Source organism: Sarcophilus harrisii, chromosome 6 (assembly GCF_902635505.1).
Source record: "Sarcophilus harrisii chromosome 6, mSarHar1.11, whole genome shotgun sequence".
Lineage (NCBI taxonomy): Eukaryota > Metazoa > Chordata > Mammalia > Dasyuromorphia > Dasyuridae > Sarcophilus > Sarcophilus harrisii.
This window is the reverse complement of record NC_045431.1, coordinates 70,725,339-70,746,613: the sequence shown is the minus strand read 5'-3', so window position 1 is coordinate 70,746,613 and position 21,275 is coordinate 70,725,339. Positions and strand designations below refer to the sequence as shown.

The 21,275-nt window shown below is 38.5% G+C and overlaps 1 protein-coding gene across 1 annotated transcript; it reads right to left on the bottom strand.

The window, feature by feature from the left end:
- Positions 1-823: 823 nt before the first annotated feature.
- LSM6 (LSM6 homolog, U6 small nuclear RNA and mRNA degradation associated) lies at positions 824-14,508 on the bottom strand. Its single transcript, XM_003773154.2, has 4 exons — positions 14,267-14,508; positions 8,380-8,483; positions 5,459-5,572; positions 824-1,105 (listed from the first exon to the last, which is right to left on the bottom strand). Exons 2-4 carry the CDS (start codon positions 8,471-8,473, stop codon positions 1,071-1,073), a joined length of 243 nt encoding a protein of 80 aa, XP_003773202.1. The 5' UTR covers positions 8,474-8,483; positions 14,267-14,508; the 3' UTR covers positions 824-1,070.
- Between the last annotated feature and the right edge of the window lie 6,767 nt (positions 14,509-21,275).

The window sequence follows — 21,275 nt, the reverse complement described above, 5'->3', positions numbered from 1 at the left end:
GGATCTACTGCAATGACTTCCTTAAAATTACTTCCCAAATATGTTAGAAGGCAAATATGGGATTATTTTCAAATCACAATTTGGTTTTTCAAAACTAAAGGACTTTAGAAACACTAAGCTTTGCTCTAATAAAAAGTGTTTTTGGAAACAGCACTTTCATATACAGGGATAGCCTGTTCCTAACATGTTTGTACAGTAAGATTATACTGATGCTATTTTTGCTTGAAATAAAGAAATAAGGATATCTAAAAAAATCTAACTCAAATAGTATCAGAAAGAAAGGAGCAGAAAGATGCCAGGATGACCGCTAACAGACTGACCAAAGGAAAACTTCTTTCACTTAATTGGCAGAGTTAATATGCACACTATCCTTTGCACTTAATTCTTTTCCTTCACACTCCTTTTTTATGGAAAAGCTACCATTACATCTGATTCAAACTACTTAATTCTGGCCCACCTCCACTCTTCTGCTCCCCCGCTCCCCCGCCCCCCCAAATTCCTACTTCCAGGCAATTTAATTGTTTAGCACCTACATTTTAAAATTTATAAGACATTTTAAAAGTTTCAGACCCAAACTGGACATCTTTTTATAGAACATTTCCACTAATATATTTGTGTGACTTGTTAAGTTGGCAGGGAAGAAAAGCAATAAAACAAGTGGTAACACTTCTTGAAACTGCCTGTATTGGGGAAAAAAAATCATCCTATCCAACTGTTTTACCTTCAGTCAGGAGTATAAGAAATAAAAAGCCATCTTCATAGTAAGTGAAACTTAAAATTGGGAGAATTTTTTTTTTTTAAATCAGGAATAGGTAACAATCTGTTACCTTTTATTTTTTTTTATTCATATCACTGATAGTCATAAGAAAGTTACCAAAACTGAAAGGGTGAAAGAAGACTGTACAAATGAGACCATTATTTTATATATGTTTATAATAGTGCTACTTTCTCCCCCCACATCAGTGCATAAGCTATAATGAAAATAGGAAAATTTACATAACAAAAATAGGAACAAAATTTGTAAATTTTTAAAAATGAAAATACAAAAAATTATTCATTTCCTGGTATCTTCACATTCTTCTCTTCTGTGTACTTATATATAACACTGAAAAAGAAAACAGAAATTGATTAAAATATATTGATTCTTACAAACAATTACAATAGCAAGTTTTACTAGAAAATATAGATTCACTTCCTAGTTTTAAAAAACAAATTTCAAAAGAACATTTAATTCACAATATAAAATGAGTTTTTGGAAAAAATACTTCATGAATGACTCTAGACTTGAGCTTAAAATCCTGAGCAGTACATCCCTGGCTTTGACTCTGGATTTTACTCACTGTGACATTATATAAAATTAAGACCTAATGTCAAAATAAACTCATTCATGTTAACATACTGGGGATACAAATTCTACAAAAATACAAAGTGTTATGCCCATGTTCCCCCAAAAGTGAAAATGTTCTGAACACCTGAAATGATCACCATTCAGTGTCTCAGAAAGATAATAAAATAAAGTCTAGAAAAGAATAATTATACTGAAAAGAACACTAGATTTGGAGAGAACAGGGTTCTGAATCCCATTTCTGCTAGTCATTATCTGATCTGACCATAGGCAAATCACAACTCTGCAGCCTCCCAGGGCTGTTAAAAGAAATATCTGGTAATCTTTAAAGCACTATATGAATGTAAATTATTATATAAGACAATGGAAAATGGCCAATCAATAAGCATTTATTAAATGATTAATATGTGCTGGGCACTGTGCTAAGTTCTGTTCTTAAGCTAAGTTCTGCCATAAAAAAATGGGCAAAAGATAAGAGAGTAGCCAATTTCCTTTTCCTAAATCTATTCTTTTCCTTGTTTTCTGGACTGAATTTGCTGCCCTTTGCTTTAAATTGTTTGTTCCAGCCCTGCCTGCTCCTCAATAGAAATACTGAATTTACTGTTTCATTTTTTAAAACTAAATCCAACTGATGTGGAGAATAAATGAAGTTTTAATTAAGTCTTTGCTATTTGCAATGGCCAAGATAGTCCCTGCTCTCAAAGATCTCAGAAGCTAATAGAGAGAGAACAAAAATTTCAGCTCAAAGTCAGATGGAAAGGAACTATGGTTCTCAGAGGGCAGCAGCAAAGCAGATGTGGATGTCTCATTTTTCTTATTAAATGAAATATGGGAATCTGGGCAAGTCACTTAACTTATGTTTGCCTCAATTTCCTCAATTGTAAAACAGGAATAATGGTAACATCTAGTTCCCAAGATTGCACTTATCAGTAGTGCTTAGCACATAGTACAACAAAAATGCAATTGTTAATTTCATGCCATTTTCACTAATAAATCCTATCCGTTTCTGATGTCACACAATTTGAAAGTGCCTAGGATTTTATTGACAAGAACATTCTCCTCTGAGTTCTTTTCAGTTCAAGTCCTGGACAATTTTCACAAGGGTCCAAAGGGGGACGGTGACTTGACTTGCTTGCCACCTGCTGCTTCCTGAATCTCCCTCAGGTGCCACCAGTCCCACCTGTGGCAACTGACTGACCCCTTGTCCACAGGCGCAGCCTTTCCCAGATGAAGGCTGCTGAGGCTGGGTGAGATACAGGATGAGGAGTTGGGGCTGCTTCTACTCACAGACCTCTTGTGACTGTTGGTAGTAACTGGTCAGAAGCTGTTGCTGAAGATGAGAAAAGTGTCCCTCCCTACTCCCACTGATCTCTCTCCATTAGTGGCTAGCAATGCGGGCCTGGAAGGTGGTCCCTGGTTTAAGAAGCACTACCATTTCCAAGGTTCTTGAGTTCAGAGTGCTTGATCATGCCCACCAGGGTCCCAGAGAAGACAATAATCCAGGTGGTGGCGATGACGTAACTTGTGTGGCACACCCTACACCCCATCTCTCACGGGGAGTGTCTGTCTGCATTAGCCAGATGGGCTTGCTAGCCTGATGAGTGGCAGGTGGTGAGAATGGCTGGCTCCTGGGGGGGTGAGGGTGGAAGGAGGACCAGCGGCATGAGGGACACTGCAATTGCCAAGGCTCCTTTCTAGTAGGCAGATGATGATGGCCGTTGGTCGAAGTCAGCGGTTGTGGTAAAAAGAAAAATGGGCTCCCTTTCTAGAAGGATTTCTTCCTCTCAAAGATGGCTCTGGGGGCTAAGCTGATATGCTGTTAAAAAGGCACTTAACCTAGTTGGGATCCATGGACAAGGGGTCTGTGAACTTGCATGGGACAAAAATTAACACTTCTATTTCCACAAAGCTTTTGTTTCCTTTATAATCCTGTCTATTTTGTTTTGTTCATTAAACAACATTCTGAGAAGAGGTCTATTGGCTTTTCCTAACTTATAATTTTCTGTGACAGAAAAGGTTAAGAATTCTGACTTAGTCCAAAAGCCATTTAATGAGGTACCCTCCACTAACCCCAGGTTAAGATCTCTGAAATTAAGCATGGAAGATACGCACAATGGTTGTTTCTTAAATAAGTCTATCCAATTGCCCAATCTGCCTTCACCAAATGGCTTGGTTTGTGAATGTGGGCCAGAATTTAGTAATCATGTAAATCTGGTCACAAATTCATGAGAGGCCTCCTGTTATTCAAGGCACAACAACACATTGTTGACAATGGTCATTAAGAAATTCCGAGGTAAAAATGTCATATAGATTAACCAAGGGAACTTTGGCTCTTCTCCAAGGCCTAAGAAAAGGTGTTCTGAAGCATCTGGGTTATGAATTAGTAAGAGTTTTAATGTAATTGACATTAATAAGGTTATGGGAAAGGTCACAAGCAAATTCAGCAAAGAATACACTAACTCCCACAGGGAAGGTGGTGGAAGAGGAAAGATCACTCACAAACAGTTGGCATTAGTATAGCCTTTAATTTTCAAACATACTAATACCCCCTGATTATAACGCAAAGATTAGAACACCAGGTGACCGTTATTCATTAAATAATCTGCTCTAAATATCAGGATCAAAGAACCAACAAAGTTTAAAAATCCTGAGTTGTTCAAAATAGCTATCTTTGAAGGCACCTCCTCTGCCAGAAGTAAATGTGCAGAAAACTGAACTCTCAGCTGAGGATAGATTTTTTTTCTGCTCTTCTGACAAAGAACTCACAGTCAGAAGACAAGGTAAGCTGGCCACAAAAGGTTGCTGAGTGAGAAGAGGCAGCCACAGATTCCTTTAGGAGACAAGGAAATCACACCTCAGAGTCAGAGACAAAGAGAGAGCTCATAGCTAGTTGTGAGGCAGGAAAGGTGACTGGCTAAGGATGGAGAAAAAATGTCAAATCCCAGTAGTAAATGAGTCTTCCTGAGGACACTGAAATAATTAGGAGTTGATTAGAATACTATCATTGTTCTTAAAATTCTGTGACTTCATAGAAGGGTATTTCTCTTATTTGATCAGAGCTACTTCCAAAGTTCCTTGTCACAGCAGCAAGTTCATGAGGTTGGGTGGCCAACGATGACTTTTCCTCACCCTTTCCACTGCCAGTTTGTAGGGTCTGGCCAGAGCTTATAGCATACACATTCAGAACCTAGAGTTATCTATGCCTGAATGAAGCATCAAAGAACTTTAAATAAATGCTTTATTTAAATAAGAAAGCTAAAGATATAGGAATAAATGAAGGAGTCTTTATCTTGTGGGACATAAAATGCTATAAAATAATTTTAAAATAAAATACACTAATTTGAAAATTCTGAATGTGGTATAAATATGAGTAGACAAGATACACAGAAATAAGTGGCTATAGTATTTTTAAAGTGAGAAAAAGGACAAAAGCTCTAACAAAGAAACACAGTACTAGTAGGAAACTTGGCTTGGATGGAATTACAGCAAGAAGGTTTGTGGATTAATGGGTCACATACATAAAAAGTTGTTCAATAAGATAGAGCATCGAATCAGTATTTGGGAAAAAAAAATCAGAACTCAAGTTCCCACTGGTGAAGCATATGTAAAAAAATTTCGATAGAGAATACCTGAGATATCATTGGTATAAGGAATAGTCAGATGAGGAAATTGTCTCTACTAATCAAGGTCAGTGCCTTCTCTATAACCTATAATCCAAAAACCAACCTAATCCACACGTGAGAAGGTGACGGGACCAGTCTAGTTTAGAAACAGGATTTGAACCTAGGCCTTTCTGACTCCAAAGCAACCTCTTTATCCAATATGCACAATGTTTTATATAAGAAATAGCTACCACTAATTTAGATGCCACATCACCTGAAAAATTCTGCACATTCCAGGCTAGAAAGTCCCATTCTACAAGGTAATGTCTAGGTTCCTTTAGCTCTAAATTGAAAGTACCCATGAAAACACAAATTTAATTGAACATCTTACTGCCATACTTCATTATAATAGATATAAAAACTACATTTTGACTTAATACATATAGAAATATTGATTGCAATTATGAAAAATCATTTCATAAGCAGAGATGTAGCATAAAAAGAACATTACCATTATTTCCACGAATAAATGCATCCCCATACTTATTCTTTAGTTGTCCATTTACATATTCTTCTGTTTGTTCCAGAGCTATATTCATGTAGCCATCCAGGCAAGCCAGGACACCTAGAGACATATTCCAACAAAAAGACGATATAAAAAGTAAATCAAGCTTGAAATCACAGGGTAAATCATATACATGACAATCCTCTTTTGTTTCCCTAGATACAACAGGCTCAATATGAACTCAAATTGTAAGTGACAAAGTCAAATTTAAAAATTCCTTTCTATTTGTCAACAGAAATAAAATCTAAAGAAAATACAATATGGAAGTATGTTTGCATTCACAACCACCAGATAAAACAATAACTTTTCATTCATCTTTTCAGAATCCTTCACATAATGTAATAAATATTTTTAATCACTGTATATTTTCTATCTTGAAAGTAAAAATCTGAAAGCTGCTACAATTACATAGCAGTAAATGGCCATCCTCTCATATAGCTCCATTCCTAAGGCACTGTCTTTCATGTTAAACACTCAATCAAAAAGCCTGATCTGGCTAATTTATTTCAGCTTTTCACAATGTCTACAGCAGCAGATGAACTTATCTCAGTGTTAAGTGGAAGTCTTCCCAATCTGTTGAAATAATAGAACAGGAGACAGCAGGTGCTACTGAAAGAACATCTTAAAGCGGTGACTCACCGTGAGGAGCAGCTTGAGAATACAGAACAACATATTGCACTGTGACACATCCCATTTTGTTTTGTTACAGTTACAATATATTTTCAAATCAAAGCTACTATAGAAAAGTAGCTAAATGCATTCCAAAGTAGCTTTCCAGGAAACCACTCTAGTACATTCTTTTAATCATACTGAGGTGACATCAATTTTGCCCAACTTTTACCTGCCAACTTTCTACTTAAAATTTGTCATTTTAGTATAGAATGTTGTAAGCTTCTAACTCAGACTCGAAATTAAAGTGATACTTTCCAGGAAAATTTGCAGAGTAAAACAAGAACTGTAGAATTCAATTCTCTTAAGCAAAAGAAAATGGACCAATAGACAAGAGATTGTTTTAAAGCCATGACTTCATTAATATGCTTCTCATTCGCTGTCTGTTCCCCTTTTGTCCCCCAAACAACAACAACAAAAGATTCCTTTTCAAAATTGTAAATGAGTTAATGAGATGAAGCTAAAAAGATTAATTTATCAAAGTCTTATTTGTTTTTGGAAAGCGTCTCACACACACAAAAAAAGCTTTATATAATCAGTAACATTAAAACTGTTCTGTTAAATAAAATTTGGGTGTTATTTTAAGAATACTACTGGTTTTTAGAGTATTTAACTTCTTTACAGATATGAATGGATCTTTTTTCTCTTGAGGCATAGTTAGTTAACATGCTTTTAATGGTATCTATCCTCAGTTATGTGGTTTGTTTGAAAAGTAAAAGTATTTTTATAGTTAAACTTTTATCTTCTGATTAAGACATTTTCCCCAAAGTAAGGCTAGTAAACCCATGCAAATGAAGAAATCAGTTAAACTAGATGTGGAGAAGGCTGGAAACAGTACTTCTTCTAATCCCTCTTAAACAGATCCATGAACAGACTGTTCTATCAAGAGTATATTAAACAACCACAAAAAAAGACTGGTGTTTGCAATAATAATTTCTAATGGTGCAATAATATTTGGCTTCAGCATATACAAAGACAAAAACAACTCTTACCAATCTCTTTCCTGCACACCTAAAGTATGCTCAGCACTGTCAGAACACATGCATACTGTCCCTTTACTAATCCATTAGCCTATATAGACAAGTCCCAAGAAGACTATTATTTTCTCTGGGCTTAATGGAAGTCTCTAGCTAAGAAGCAATGCATGGATTACTTCATATTGCCACTACACAGTATAAATCCACTAATCTATTATAAATTCAATTAGTCTTGAGCCATAGTATTCGTTTTAAATCATGAAGGCAGTGTCTAAATAACATAAATAAAAAATAAAGTCAGTTAACCAAAAAATTTAGGGCCCCCCCCCAAAAAAAAGTCAACAAAACCTTAATATGGAATGCAAAATTATCAATCTAAATTTTCTATAATGTATATATTAAATTTCCTAGATCATTTAACAGTCTTCATTTTGTCTGAGATGGCTACTATTATCAATATAAGAGAATCCCACTATGCCAACAGCTGATCTAGCAATTCTGGCAGAATTAATGACTAAACTGATTCATTCAGTAATGAAAGTGATTCCCCCAAATCTTAATATATTTCATCAGAGTTTACAAAGTATTTTTCATATCAACCCCATGTACAAGTATTTTTAATTTTGATTTTGATGGTAAACTAGCTGAGGTTGCGATGGGGTTAAGTGGCAAATATAGGCTCTAGTTCTGAAGTGTAACAATCAGAACTTGAATTCAGAATCTTCTAGTTCTGAGTTCAGTGTTTACTCCATTCCTTCACAGTTAAAAGAAAAGCTTTGAGGGACTAAAGTTGTGAAATACAGAATTCTAATGTTTATCTTTTAAGCACCAAGATTGCTTTAGGATCACATCATCTTTTGTTTTCTAAGACATCATCTCAATACTTAAAATCTTTAAATCATGAGCTGATCTCATTCAGTCCCAAGTCAATAAACTCAAAGAGTTTAAGAAAATAAAGCTTGAGCCTAATACAACCCAAGACAAAAGCATATCAAATTTTGCCCTTGTGGCACCAAATTCTCCATTGCAAATGCAGAATCTGGTGACAGATTCTGTTAATAACCAACAGCTTTTGTGTATCTATTGGAAGTTCTAAAAACAACTCCAAAAAAGTGAATCCATAATATTTATTTATCCAATATTTATTATAAAAAAAATATATCCAATATTTATTATAAAAGTTATAAAAGTACATAAAGTGTGTAGGCATGAAAATATTACCTCTATAATCAACTCCTGAATTTAACTTTACTACAACAGGTCTTCCTATGATCTGCTTTAGGAAATCACTGGGAGTTTGCTTCCGTAGACTCATTTTAGCAATCCTGTTTAGAGAAAAAAGAAAAAAACAAGAGTTAATTATCCACCAAAAAATGAAAACAACCCTGGATAAACTGTTCACGGGAAATAAACTGCCAATGAACTGGATAAAGATAAAATTTTGGAAAATAAACTGAAAACTACAACAAACTGAAAAGTCCTCAATGTATTCAAAGATTTTACTTTCTATACTAAAACATTAGTTAAATTAATGTATTCTAAATGATAGTCATTTAGACTTTGAGGAAAAAAATTTGAGGAAAGTCATCTTGTTTTTATAATAGCTACTTAGAGAGATTCAATAAACAAAACAAATAAAACCTGATTTGGAAAGTAATTTCTTTTGTTTTGGTCAAATTCAGCATCCACCTAATTTCTAGAATGTGATGTAGCATATAATTTTTAAAATTTCAGCACTCAAGAGTGCTCTCAACAGTTTTTAAAATCTGAAAAAGAATGAAATGGGGATTTTTTAAAAAATTATAATTCATTCTTTTTACAAAATAGAAGCCTAATATGCAACATGCAGAGTTTATCCTTTTAATAATTTGAGTTTTGCTTAGTTTTAGGGCAGTTATTTGGAGACTTGATAAAGTGAGTAACGGGATTTAACTACTTGAATAAGTTGTGAAACTCCCCCCCCACCCCTCCCCAGTTTTTACTCTAATAGGGCCTAACAAGGATAGTTATCATGGTGCTATGCCAGTGAACTCTTTCCTTAATCAATATAGTATTGCCACTGATAATAAGACAGATCTTCAGTATTGGTCAAACATGAGACTGTTGTATGATTTCTGTCACAACCTTTTGACTCAGAAGCCTGGATTTGTCTTCCTTGGTCTCCATTCTTCTAGATATGTATGATATTTCTTATTAGAATTTAAATTCCCTGAGAGACAGTCTTAACTTTTTTCTATTAGCCCATGGTAGGAATTTAATAAATGCTAGTAAGTTTTCTTTTTTTCCATTTTAATATTTACTGAGGACCTATCATATATAAGACACTATGTACTACAAAGATACATAAAATCCATTCCTGTTTTTCAAAAGCTTATAATATGTTAAAATTACAATTTTTATACAAGAAAAAAGCAGATTAACAAGAGTGGCAATCATCTCAGTAAATTAAGTTTCTGGGAGAGTTTTTCTGCAGTAGTTGCAGTCGTGTTCAATTCCTTGTGACTCCATTTGGGCTTTTTCTGGCAAAGATACTGAAGTGATTTGCTATTTCCTTCTCCAGCTCAGAGGGAGACCTGAAAACCAGTCTGATTTCATAAGAGGGAAAAAACGTTAAAAGTTATTCTTCAATTTTGTATTTTGTTAACAAGACAATGAAAAAAACAAAAAGGAGAAGGGGACTCATAAAAAATATGAAATATCAAATCAACTATTTTATTCACATTTCACAAACAATTTAACCAATTCTATTTCTATTAAACTGCCTAGTTGTTAGGGTATCATGAAACCAGTCTCAGTTGATAATTTAGGACCAGAAAAAAAATTCTTCATGTAAAAATAAAGAAGCAAATTCATTCATTAGTATGCAAATTTGCTTTCATTTTTAATAAATGGCAAAATTAGTTATATCAAAAATCAGTTTAAAATAAATTTATGATTTATTGTAAGTAAATGCTTTATTTGTATACCTACTTGATATACATTTATACCCAAAGCTGCATAAAAATTTCTTGGGCAAAAAGGGATTGCAGCAAATGGAAAAAATTCTCTGATAGAGAGCTAAAGTGAATGAATGAAAAAGATTTATTAAGTACTAATTAGGTGAAGACAGTACCTTTTTTTGAATAGGAGTTCACATTAATGGGAAGAGAGGACACATGAGGTTTTGGCCATAGGGTAGAGGGGATAGGCCTAAAAGCTTTAAAAGTTCAAACCTAGGATGACAGAAACCAGGTGTTCTTAAGCTGCAACAGAAAAGTCAGACAGCAGTTCCTACAGTTGGGCATAGCAGCAGGGAAGATAAAAGCCAAAAGATCTTAGCTGTGATGGCACAGCAAAACAAAAGATCTAGAAGTCTTAGTGGAAGGATTAAAGTTGGTATCTATTCTGTACCACTACTGGAAAAGGGTAGAGGAACCTTTGTGAGCCTAATCAAGGTACACAAACCCTTGGACCTCAGTTTCCCAATCTGTAAAATAAAAGGGGTTGAACTAGATGATGTATAAAGTTCCTTTCAGATCCACACCTTGATTCTTTTCAACAAGTACACAACTTTTAGGCAGTTCCTATGTGCAAAGCATTATAATAGTCACTGCATCTAAAGCTTGTTCCTATAAACTTTTCTCTTTAGATAAGAGGCATGACCATCATCATTTCTCTAATCCATCCTCTATCCCTACCTTTACCCTTCCCTGATGTTTAAAATGAACTGCTTTATTTAATCAAAGCCAGCACATTTCATTTAGGCTGGCATGATATCTAGCACATTATTCGCCAAACTGCATTGCACCACTGCCCTGCAGAGATTTTTAAAAAGAAAATGAAGGGGTGGGAAAGAAAACAGGCTTATTTCATATTTCATGTAGAGTACACCAAAAGCCTATTTCTAAATATGCAGGAAGCACAATTTGAAAACGTCAGTGGAAGAGGTAGTTGGAAAATGCTGAGAAACAACTGAGATGGCAGAGAACTGTAAATTAGGAAACAGCTAGTATTGGCTAAAAAAAAAGGGGGGGGGGGCGGAAATCATGTTTTATTTTGAACAATATTCTTAGGGAAAGATTCAAGCAAGAAAAAGTGACCATCCTCTTTCCTAGCAGGTATTTAATCTATAAATTTTCACTTGGAATAATTCATATGGTTCTGGGTCAAACATATTTTCAACATCAGCAAGCTGTGGGGGAAATGTTAAGTGCAATCTAATGAGTATAGTGGCTGACAGAGATGGCATTTGGAGAGAGCATCAAGAATTGAGGAAGAGATCTCCAGAGTTCTTTTTGATGACTTCAGAGTTAACATGTCCTGTCTGATCAAGTAAAAAGTGGCCCTCTCCCTGTTCATCTTACACCCTTTAAACTTAAACTGCAGGTATCTGAAAGATAATGAAGTATAATAAAATAACAATAATAATAACTGGTATTTATGTAGGTCTTTAAAGTTTGCAGATTTTTTAAAATACTTGAATGCAGGAGAAAGTAAATTTTGGAATTAAAAGATCTAAGGGACTTTGAATTCAGATTCTACTACTGAATGCTGCTGAAACTCAGTATCGTCAAAAGATTTTTATTTTTTATCAGACCTGCATTTTCACCTATGTAGGAAGTTCCAAGTAAGGAACTTAATTCTACATAGGCAATGAGTACAATCTCTACAATTTGTGATTTTAGAAAGTTGTTTGGGAACAATGAAAAGTTAAATGACTTACCACCTTAATCTAAACCTTGCTGACTTAGAGACCATTTCTTTATCTACTATGCCTTGACATCTTTATGTATGAAATTAAGGCTCTGAAGCAAATGTTCTCCAAAGTCCCTTACAGCTTTGTGTAAATGAAGTGCTAGACTTAGGACTCAACAAAAAACAGCTTGAATTTCTCGCTCATACTTAACAGCCCTGTGATCATAAGCAAGTGACAATCACTTTTAGTCTCAGTTTCCTTAACTGTAAAATGAGAATAATAATACTTGCAGAAAGGCAGAATGATGGTGATGGTTTTTTAAATGGTTCTACCTAATAAAAGATATGAAGGAGATTGAAAATTAAACTGTCAAAAGCTTTAAAGGGATTCCATACCAAATCAATCTCTAAACTTTTAGTTCAAGCAACAAAAATTGTTTTCCCGAACTTTTCAGGACTTCGAGGTTCTTTGGATGACTAAATAAAGGATTGAAGGCTAGACTTGGAGTCAAAATAATATACAATATACAATAATATACAATTGTATATTATAAATTGTGTAAACACAATATTCTTCTCTTCTAATTCTCAACAGCTCTATGAAGAAGGGGGAAAATAAACTTCATTTCTGATAATGCACTTTTAAAATTTCTAATGGCTTTATCACAAAATTCAGAGCCAACAAAATAATAATTTAGATATCTCCAAAGTGCAACCCTCACAAAATATCAAAAAACAAATCTAACCCTGAAAATTGCTATAAATTAATAAAAACTAAATTAAATAGCAAGTAAGACCAAAAAAAAAAAAAAAAAAAAAAAGAAAGAAATCATCTTCAAACTTGGACCAGTATATCATTCACCACATTCCTTACCCACCTAATATTCTTTTTTCCTAATAAAGTGAGGTCAAATTAAGGAAACAGAATTTGGAACTGCCAGCGGCATTAGGAGTCATCAAAGCTTCTGAAAATGCTATGCACTTTTAAATTTTGGGAATTCTCAACTTTTTATTGGTGCACTGTCTCCAAACATGCATTTATCTTATTTATCTCTAACTTTTCAGACTTATCTAGATGAGGCAGAATGTGAAGACCTCTTTTCCTGAATCCAACCCCCCCTTCCCTCAACAAAAAATTGTGGTCCCAATTCCATTTGGGAGTCTTGTGATCAAATGGAGGGGGAGATTTAATTTTTTATGTAAATACAAACAAGCACATCCATCCCATTTATAAAGTCTTTAATATATAAGTCTTTAGACTATAAAATCTTTAATAAAGGGTAAAACTGTATGTATACCAAAGAATCGTTATACATTTTTAAAGCTTTATTTTCAAAACATGCGTAACTTCAACAGTCACTTTTGCAAAACCTTGTATTTCAAAAATTTTTCTCTCTCTCTTCTCCCACCTCCTTAAACATGTGCAATTCTTTTATCAGTTTCTTTATGACTATCAGTAAATGTTTAATATGCCTAGTTTATAAACATATATCCGGAGTACAGGTTTTTGAAAAGGAATCACGAGTGGAAAGTGTCAGAAGCCTGGCTTAGTTTTTCCACTCGAGATCCTTTTTTGCCAAAAAATATTTTAGTAATCCCCGGTACATAAACAAACATTTTCTGGCAACACATTACAATTTTGAGACCCCCGCGTTCTGTCCCTAAGTTTAAGGAGCTGTCTCTGCACACTGCGGCCCCCTAATAAATGCTTTCTCTTCAGTCTAGGAGGCTCCCAGTGTCCCAGGGAGAAGGGCGAAGTCCGGGATTTCTGACGTCAGGACAAACATTACCAGAACCCTGAGGAAGTGGGGATTTGTCCCGTGCGGGAAGGACTGGGAGGGAGCCCGGCGCTTGCTGCTGGTACAAGGAGGGGGGCCGGCAAACAGGGTCCTTAGCCCCTTCTTGTAATAATTGCTCAGTCTGAAAGGAATAAACCTGGGGTTTCAAAGGAAGCTGAGGAGACTATGATAGCGACCCCAAAACGTTTGTTTTTGCAGGAGACCAGGCGATGCGCTCCGGGGCCTGCATCGCCACGCCCCCTTTCGGCCGGGACCCGAGCAAGCTGACCCATCCGGTCAGCCCCGGCGGCCGGGCCTTGCCCCCCGGCTCCCTGCCGCTCCGAGCGTCGGCTGCGCCCGCGCTCCGAGCGCGGGAAGGCGCTCGGTCGCTCGGGGCTGACCAGGCCTCCGGCCGCCCCCCACGTGGTCCATTCCCACGGACCGCTGGGAGCAGAGGCCGCGCTGGGCTTTGTGGGACCGCTTCAGAGGGCACCGGAGCTCCCCACAGGAGGCCCCGGGAGAATGACCTCAGGCCCCGGAAGCGCTCGGTCACCCCGCGGAGCTCTGCTGGAAGATGCCACCGTCCCCTCCCCCAAAAGTCCCTCGGGCCTCGCGGGCAACCCCAGGCGCCCTCCCAGGCCCACCCCCGGGCTCACCTCTAAGCTCCTCGGGCCAAAGCCAGCCGCGGCCGCGCCTCCGCCTCCCGCCCAGAGCGCGCGCGGCCCGCTCAGGAGCGGCCTCGGAGCGCGCGCCTCCGCCCGACCAATCGCGGCTCTGACAAGCTACGGCCAGCCTGCAGGGACAAAAAGGCTGCGCCTTCAGAGTGCCCAGACTACTCCAGGAGAGCTAGGCTCCTGCCCCCTCCCCCTGTGGCTATTGTAACTGACGTTAAGCTGCCAGGGGCGGGGGGAAATTTGCCAATGGGGGCGTGGCCACGGTCTGTGGGCGTGGTTAATGTCAGCGAAAGGCGGGTTTAAGGGGCGGTACTGTGAGAAACCGGAAGTGTAAATCAATGGTCTCTGAAGGCAGAGAGCTCCAGGGGGCGGAGCTGGTGCCTCCGCTGGGGTGGGTGTGTGGGTGTGATAATTGTAATTAAGAGTTGGTCATAATGGTCAGACCCCTGAGAGTCTGAGGGACCTGGCTGGGGCATAAAACTGCATTCAAACCCGAGTTTTATTTAATAAGTCACCTAAGCTGCCTAAGAGAAAGTGGAGGGAGAGAGAAAGAAACTGGGGGAGAGAAGGGAAGGAGCAAGAAAAGCAAAGGAGAGAAGGAAAGTAAAGGAGAGAAGGAAAGTAAAGGAGAGGAAAACTGGGGAGGAAAGAAGGAAGGAGCAAGAAAAGCAAAGGAGAGAAGGAAAGCAAAGGAGAGGAGAACCTGAGGAAGGAGAGAAGGAAAGGAGCAAGAAAAGCAAAGGAGAGAAGGAAAGTAAAGGAGAGAAGGAAAGTAAAGGAGAGGAAAAACTGGGGGAGGAGAGAAGAGGATCAAGAGAAGCAAAGGAGAGAAGGAAAGCAAAGGAGAGGAAAAACTAGGGAAGAAAGGAGCAAGAAAAGCAAAGGAGAGGAGAACTTGAGGAAGGAGAGAAGAGAAGGAGCAAGAGAAGCAAAGGAGAGAAGGAAAGTAAAGGAGAGGAAAAACTGGGGGAGGAAAGAAGGAAAGGAGCAAGAAAAGCAAAGGAGAGGAGAACCTGAGGAAGGAGAGAAGAGGATCAAGAGAAGCAAAGGAGAGAAGGAAAGCAAAGGAGAGGAAAAACTGGGGAGGAAAGAAGGAAGGAGCAAGAAAAGCAAAGGAGAGAAGGAAAGAGGGAGAGGAGAAACTGGGGAAGGAGAGGAAGGAAGGAAGCAAGAGGAACAAAGGAGAGAAGGAAAGAAAGGAGAGGAAGGAAAGAAGGAGAGGAAAATGGGAGGAAAGAAGGAAGGAGCAAGAAAAGCAAAAGGAGAGAAGGAAAGCAAAGGAGAGGAGAAACTGGGGAGAGAAGGGAAGGAGCAAGAGAAGCAAAGGAGAGAAGGAAAGGAAAGGAGAGAAGGAAAGTAAAGGAGAGGAAAAACTGGGGGAGGAAAGAAGGAACGGAGCAAGAAAAGCAAAGGAGAGAAGGAAAGCAAAGGAGAGGAGAAACTGGGGAAGGAGAGAAGGGAAGGAGCAAGAGAAGCAAAGGAGAGAAGGAAAGTAAAGGAGAGAAGGAAAGTAAAGGAGAGGAAAAACTGGGGGAGGAAAGAAGGAACGGAGCAAGAAAAGCAAAGGAGAGAAGGAAAGCAAAGGAGGAGAGAAACTGGGGAAGGGAGAAGGGAAGGAGCAAGAGAAGGAAAGGAGAGAAGGAAAGCAAAGGAGAGGAAAAACTGGGGGGAGAGAAGGAAAGGAGGAAAGAAAGGAGAGAAGGAAAGAAAGGAGGAGGGAAACTGGGGAAGGAGAGAAGGGAAGGAGCAAGAGAAGCAAAGGAGAGAAGGAAAGTAAAGGAGAGAAGGAAAGTAAAGGAGAGGAAAAACTGGGGGAGGAAAGAAGGAACGGAGCAAGAAAAGCAAAGGAGAGAAGGAAAGCAAAGGAGAGGAGAAACTGGGGAAGGAGAGAAGGAAGGAGCAAGAGAAGCAAAGGAGAAAGGAAAAGAAGGAGAGAAGGAAAGGAAGGAGAGGAAAACTGGGGAGGAAAGAAGGAAGGAGCAAGAAAGAAAGGAGAGAAGGAAAGCAAAGGAGAGGAGAAAACTGGGGAAGGAGAGAAGGGAAGGATCAAGAGAAGCAAAGGAGAGAAGGAAAGCAAAGGAGAGGAAAAACTGGGGGAGGAAAGAAGGAAAGGAGCAAGAAAAGGAGAGAAGGAAAGCAAAGGAGAGGAGAAACTGGGGAAGGAGAGAAGGGAAGGAGCAAGAGAAGCAAAGGAGAGAAGGAAAGTAAAGGAGAGAAGGAAAGTAAAGGAGAGGAAAAACTGGGGGAGGAAAGAAGGAACGGAGCAAGAAAAGCAAAGGAGAGAAGGAAAGCAAAGGAGAGGAGAAACTGGGGAAGGAGAGAAGGGAAGGAGCAAGAGGAAGGAAGGAGGGAAAGTAAAGGAGAGGAGAAACTGGGGAAGGGAGAAAGGGAGAAGAGAAGCAAAGGAGAGAAGGAAGAAAGGAGAGAAGGAAAGAAAGGAGAGAAAAACGGGGGAGGAAAGAAGGAAGGAGCAAGAAAAGGAAAGGAGAGAAGGAAAGCAAAGGAGAGGAGAAACTGGGGAAGGAGAGAAGGGAAGGAGCAAGAGAAGCAAAGGAGAGAAGGAAAGTAAAGGAGAGAAGGAAAGTAAAGGAGAGGAAAAACTGGGGGAGGAAAGAAGGAACGGAGCAAGAAAAGCAAAGGAGAGAAGGAAAGCAAAGGAGAGGAGAAACTGGGGAAGGAGAGAAGGGAAGGAGCAAGAGAAGCAAAGGAGAGAAGGAAAGTAAAGGAGAGGAGAAACTGGGGAAGGAGAGAAGGAAAGCAAAGGAGAGGAGAAATTGGGGAAGGAGAGAAGGGAAGGAGCAAGAGAAGCAAAGGAGAGAAGGAAAGTAAAGGAGAGAAGGAAAGTAAAGGAGAGGAAAACTGGGGGAGGAAAGAAGGAACGGAGCAAGAAAAGCAAAGGAGAGAAGGAAAGCAAAGGAGAGGAGAAACTGGGGAAGGAGAGAAGGAAGGAGCAAGAGAAGCAAAGGAGAGAAGGAAAGTAAAGGAGAGGAGGAAACTGGAAGAGAGAAGGGAAAGCAAAAGGAGAGGAGAAACTGGGGAAGGAGAGAAGAGGATCAAGAGAAGCAAAGGAGAGAAGGAAAGCAAAGGAGAGGAAAAACTAGGGAAGGAAAGGAGCAAGAAAAGCAAAGGAGAGGAGAACTTGAGGAAGGAGAGAAGAGAAGGAGCAAGAGAAGCAAAGGAGAGGAGGAAAGTAAAGGAGAGGAAAAACTGGGGGAGGAAAGAAGGAAAGGAGCAAGAAAAGCAAAGGAGAGGAGAACCTGAGGAAGGAGAGAAGGAAAGCAAAGGAGAGGAAACTAAAGGGAGAAGAAAGCAAAGGAGAGGAAAACAGGGAAGGAAAGGGGAAACAAAGGAGAGGAGAACTGAGGAAGGGAGAAGAGAAGGAGCAAGAGAAGCAAAGGAGAGGAGGAAAGTAAAGGAGAGGAAAAACTGGGGGAGGAAAGAAGGAAAGGAGCAAGAAAAGCAAAGGAGAGGAGAACCTGAGGAAGGAGAGAAGGAAAGCAAAGGAGAGGAGAAACTGGGGAAGGAGAGAAGGAAAGCAAAGGAGAGGAGAAACTAGGGAAGGAGAGAAGGAAGGAAAGAAGCAAAGGAGAGAAGGAAAGCAAAGGAGAGAGAAATAAGGAGGGGAAGGGCAAGAGAAGCAAAGGGGAGAAGCAAAGGAGAGGAGAACCTGAGGAAGGAGAGAAGGAAAGCAAAGGAGAGGAGAAACTGGGGAGGGAGAGAAGGGAAGGAGCAAGAGAAGCAAAGGAGAGAAGGAAAGCAAAGGAGAGGAGAACCTGAGGAAGGAGAGAAGGAAAGCAAAGGAGAGGAGAAACTGGAGGAGAGAAGGAAAGGAGCAAGAAAAGCAAAGGAGAGAAGGAAAGCAAAGGAGAGGAGAAACTGGAGGAGAAAAGGAAAGGAGCAAGAAAAGCAAAGGAGAGAAGGAAAGCAAAGGAGAGGAGAAACTGGAGGAGAGAAGGAAAGGAGCAAGAAAAGCAAAGGAGAGGAGAACTTGAGGAAGGAGAGAAGAGAAGGAGCAAGAGAAGCAAAGGAGAGAAGGAAAGCAAAGGAGAGGAAAAACTAGGGAAGGAAAGAAGGAAAGGAGCAATAAAAGCAAAGGAGAGGAGAACCTGAGGAAGGAGAGAAGATAAGGAGCAAGAAAAGAGGGAAGGAAAGCAAAGGAGAGGAAAAACTAGGGAAGGAAAGAAGGAAAGGAGCAAGAAAAGCAAAGGAGAGGAGAACCTGAGGAAGGAGAGAAGATAAGGAGCAAGAGAAGCAAAGGAGAGAAGGAAAGTAAAGGAGAGAAGGAAAGTAAATGAAAGGAAAAACTGGGGGAGGAAAGAAGGAAAGGAGCAAGAAAAGCAAAGGAGAGAAGGAAAGCAAAGGAGAGGAGAAACTGGGGAAGGAGAGAAGGAAAGCAAAGGAGAGGAGAAACTGGGGAAGGAGAGAAGGGAAGGAGCAAGAGAAGCAAAGGAGAGGAGAAACTGGGGAAGAAGAGTAGGAAAGCAAAGGAGAGGAGAAACTGGGGAAGGAGAGAAGAGAAGGAAAGAAGAAAAGCAAAGGAAAGGAAGAAATGAAAGAAAAGGAAGGGAGATAAGAGAAGGAAGAAAGATTGGTGAATAGGATGGAGGAAGAAGGAATAAATGCACAGGAGGTAGAAAAAAGAAAAAGGAATAAGAGAAAAAAGGGAAGGGGATGTAATGCATGCATGGGGTGGCCATCAGCAGTGTAATGATACCTTTCTCTATATAGTATATATCCCTTCCTGGGCTGACACCCTTACTTCAACATTTACATAAGTTGGCAGAGAAGAACCCCCAGGATGTGAATGGTTATTTAGGGACCACAGGATTTGTGATGAAAAAATCTCCTACTTAAGACTATATTTTGCCCCTTTTGCTTCTGTGTACATAAATGGCCACTAATAATAATGATACCATTTTATCTTAAACCTAATGATTTACTCAACAATATTACAAAACAAAAAATAATGGCCTCATAGACACACAGCAGAGCAAATGCAGAAATAATTCCATCACACTCTATATAAAACAGTTAACTCTCTCCAACCAATTTAAAGCCTTAAAAAGTGAGCAAGAACAGGTGAGGAAAGATTAATCTTTGAGAACTTAAGGAACTTTCCCAAAAACCTTGATGAAATAATATCTGGAAAAGCTTCCACTGTTGTTGATTTGCTGGCTTAAAAAAATTGATGAGGGGTATTTACGATTGGTGAAACTCTCAGACAACTCCTCAATTGTTTCTTCCGTTTCAAGGATGCTGTTTTTGAAATCTAATATATCTGAGTTCTATGAATTCTTAAGTTTATGGTTAGTAACCAAATGCTTATTTTTGTCTATAATTAGGAAATTTACATTTGTCATATAACGGTTTTAGTGTCCATATTTATCTAATTAACCTAAACAGTTATCCAATTCTTTATAGACATAACACTGAAGTATATTTTGCTCTCTCTTTGTGCCAGTGTTTAATAGTTATTCAAAATGAGTCACCTTGTGCCTCAGAACTCTCAGATTAATTTTTTTTAAAACTCAGAGCACATATATGCCTTATATAAATGATTTATTAACAACTGCTTTTTTTGTCTCAAAAATAAATTTCCTGTCCCCAAACAAGTAAACTGTTATTCCCTCCAAGGAATGCTGTCTTAGAATAAAGATGGTAAAAAAGAAAGAAAGGAGAAAGAAAAGTGAAAGATACTAAGGAAATAAAGTTAAGATGGTGGAGAAAAAGCAGGGACTTACCTGAACTCTGAACACCTTTAAAATCCTCTGAACACCTTTAAAATGGCATGATAATATTCCTGGAATAATAGAACCCTCAAAATGATAAGAGTCAAATAATATTCTAGCCAGAGACAACCTAGAAGGTCAGCACGAAAAGTCTGTTCCATTTGGTGAGAATGGAATATGGGTCAGGGCAGGGTCCCAGCAAATCAAGAGAATACCTTGTGAGCTATGAAATCAGCAATGGCGGCAGCTGCTTTGGGAGATCTCAGTCCACAGATGGTAAGGGAGTTGAACTGATCAGGAGATTATAAGGATCTGTCTTCTGGTTTTGGGGCCAGGACTCTATTGCTTTGCCCAAACTTGGATGTGGTTTGCAGTCCTGGGTAGCAGTCATAGGGCAACGAGGAGCATTCAAAGGTTGCAGGCTGAAGTGGAACAGGGGTATTCCTCAGAGTTCCAAAGAATAAAAAAAGAGAATAGTAAATACTTCTCTTTAGGTCATAACACTTTGGAAGAACTGAAAACTGAACAGGTCCTAGAAGAATCTTTGAAAATAATTGCACAAAAACCCTGATTCAAGCTTGGGACAGTGTATTTTCCACCCTGGAAGCAGAACCTTACTTCAACATAAAAGAAAAGTCAAATATTTGGAAAAAATAAAATACTATTAAAAATTTTTAAAGAAAAAAAAGAAAGAAAAGTCAAGAAATAGACTAGAAAAATGAATAAGCAGAAGAAAAAAAATCTGATTATAAAAAGTTATTATAGTGACAAAGAAGATCAAGACACACACTCTGAAGAAGAAAACAAAGTCAAAGGTCCTACATCCAAAGCCTCCAGGAAAAATAGGAATTGGTCTCAAGCCTAATTTTTAATGGTCTCAAAAAGCATTTTGAAAATTAAGAAAGGCAGAAGAAAAATTGGGATAAGAAATGAGAATGATGCAAGAAAATCATGAAAAAAAAAGAGCAGCAGCTTGATAAAACAGATACAAAAATACTGAAGAAAATAATACTTTGATAATATGTTGAAAATGAACATCTTTAAAAACAGATTAGTCCACACGGTAAGAGAGACACCAAAAACAATGACAAAAGAATGTCTTAAAAAGCAGAATTGGTCAAATGAAAACAGGCACAAAAATGTACTGAAGAAAAAACTTCTTAAAAAGTAGAATTGATCAAAAAGAAAAGGAGATACAAAAGCTCACTGGAGAAGATAACTCTTCAAAAATAAGTGAGCAAATGGAAGTTAAGAACTCATGA

Excerpts from the sequence above, each read along its gene's own strand:
- LSM6 (XM_003773154.2), bottom strand. The coding sequence starts at position 8,473 with ATGAGTCTACGGAAGCAAACTCCCAGTGATTTCCTAAAGCAGATCATA. Across the intron at positions 5,573-8,379 it reads TTCAGGAGTTGATTATAGAG|GTGTCCTGGCTTGCCTGGAT; the intron begins GTAATATTTTCA and ends ATATGTCTCTAG. Across the intron at positions 1,106-5,458 it reads ATTTATTCGTGGAAATAATG|TGTTATATATAAGTACACAG; the intron begins GTAATGTTCTTT and ends TTTCTTTTTCAG.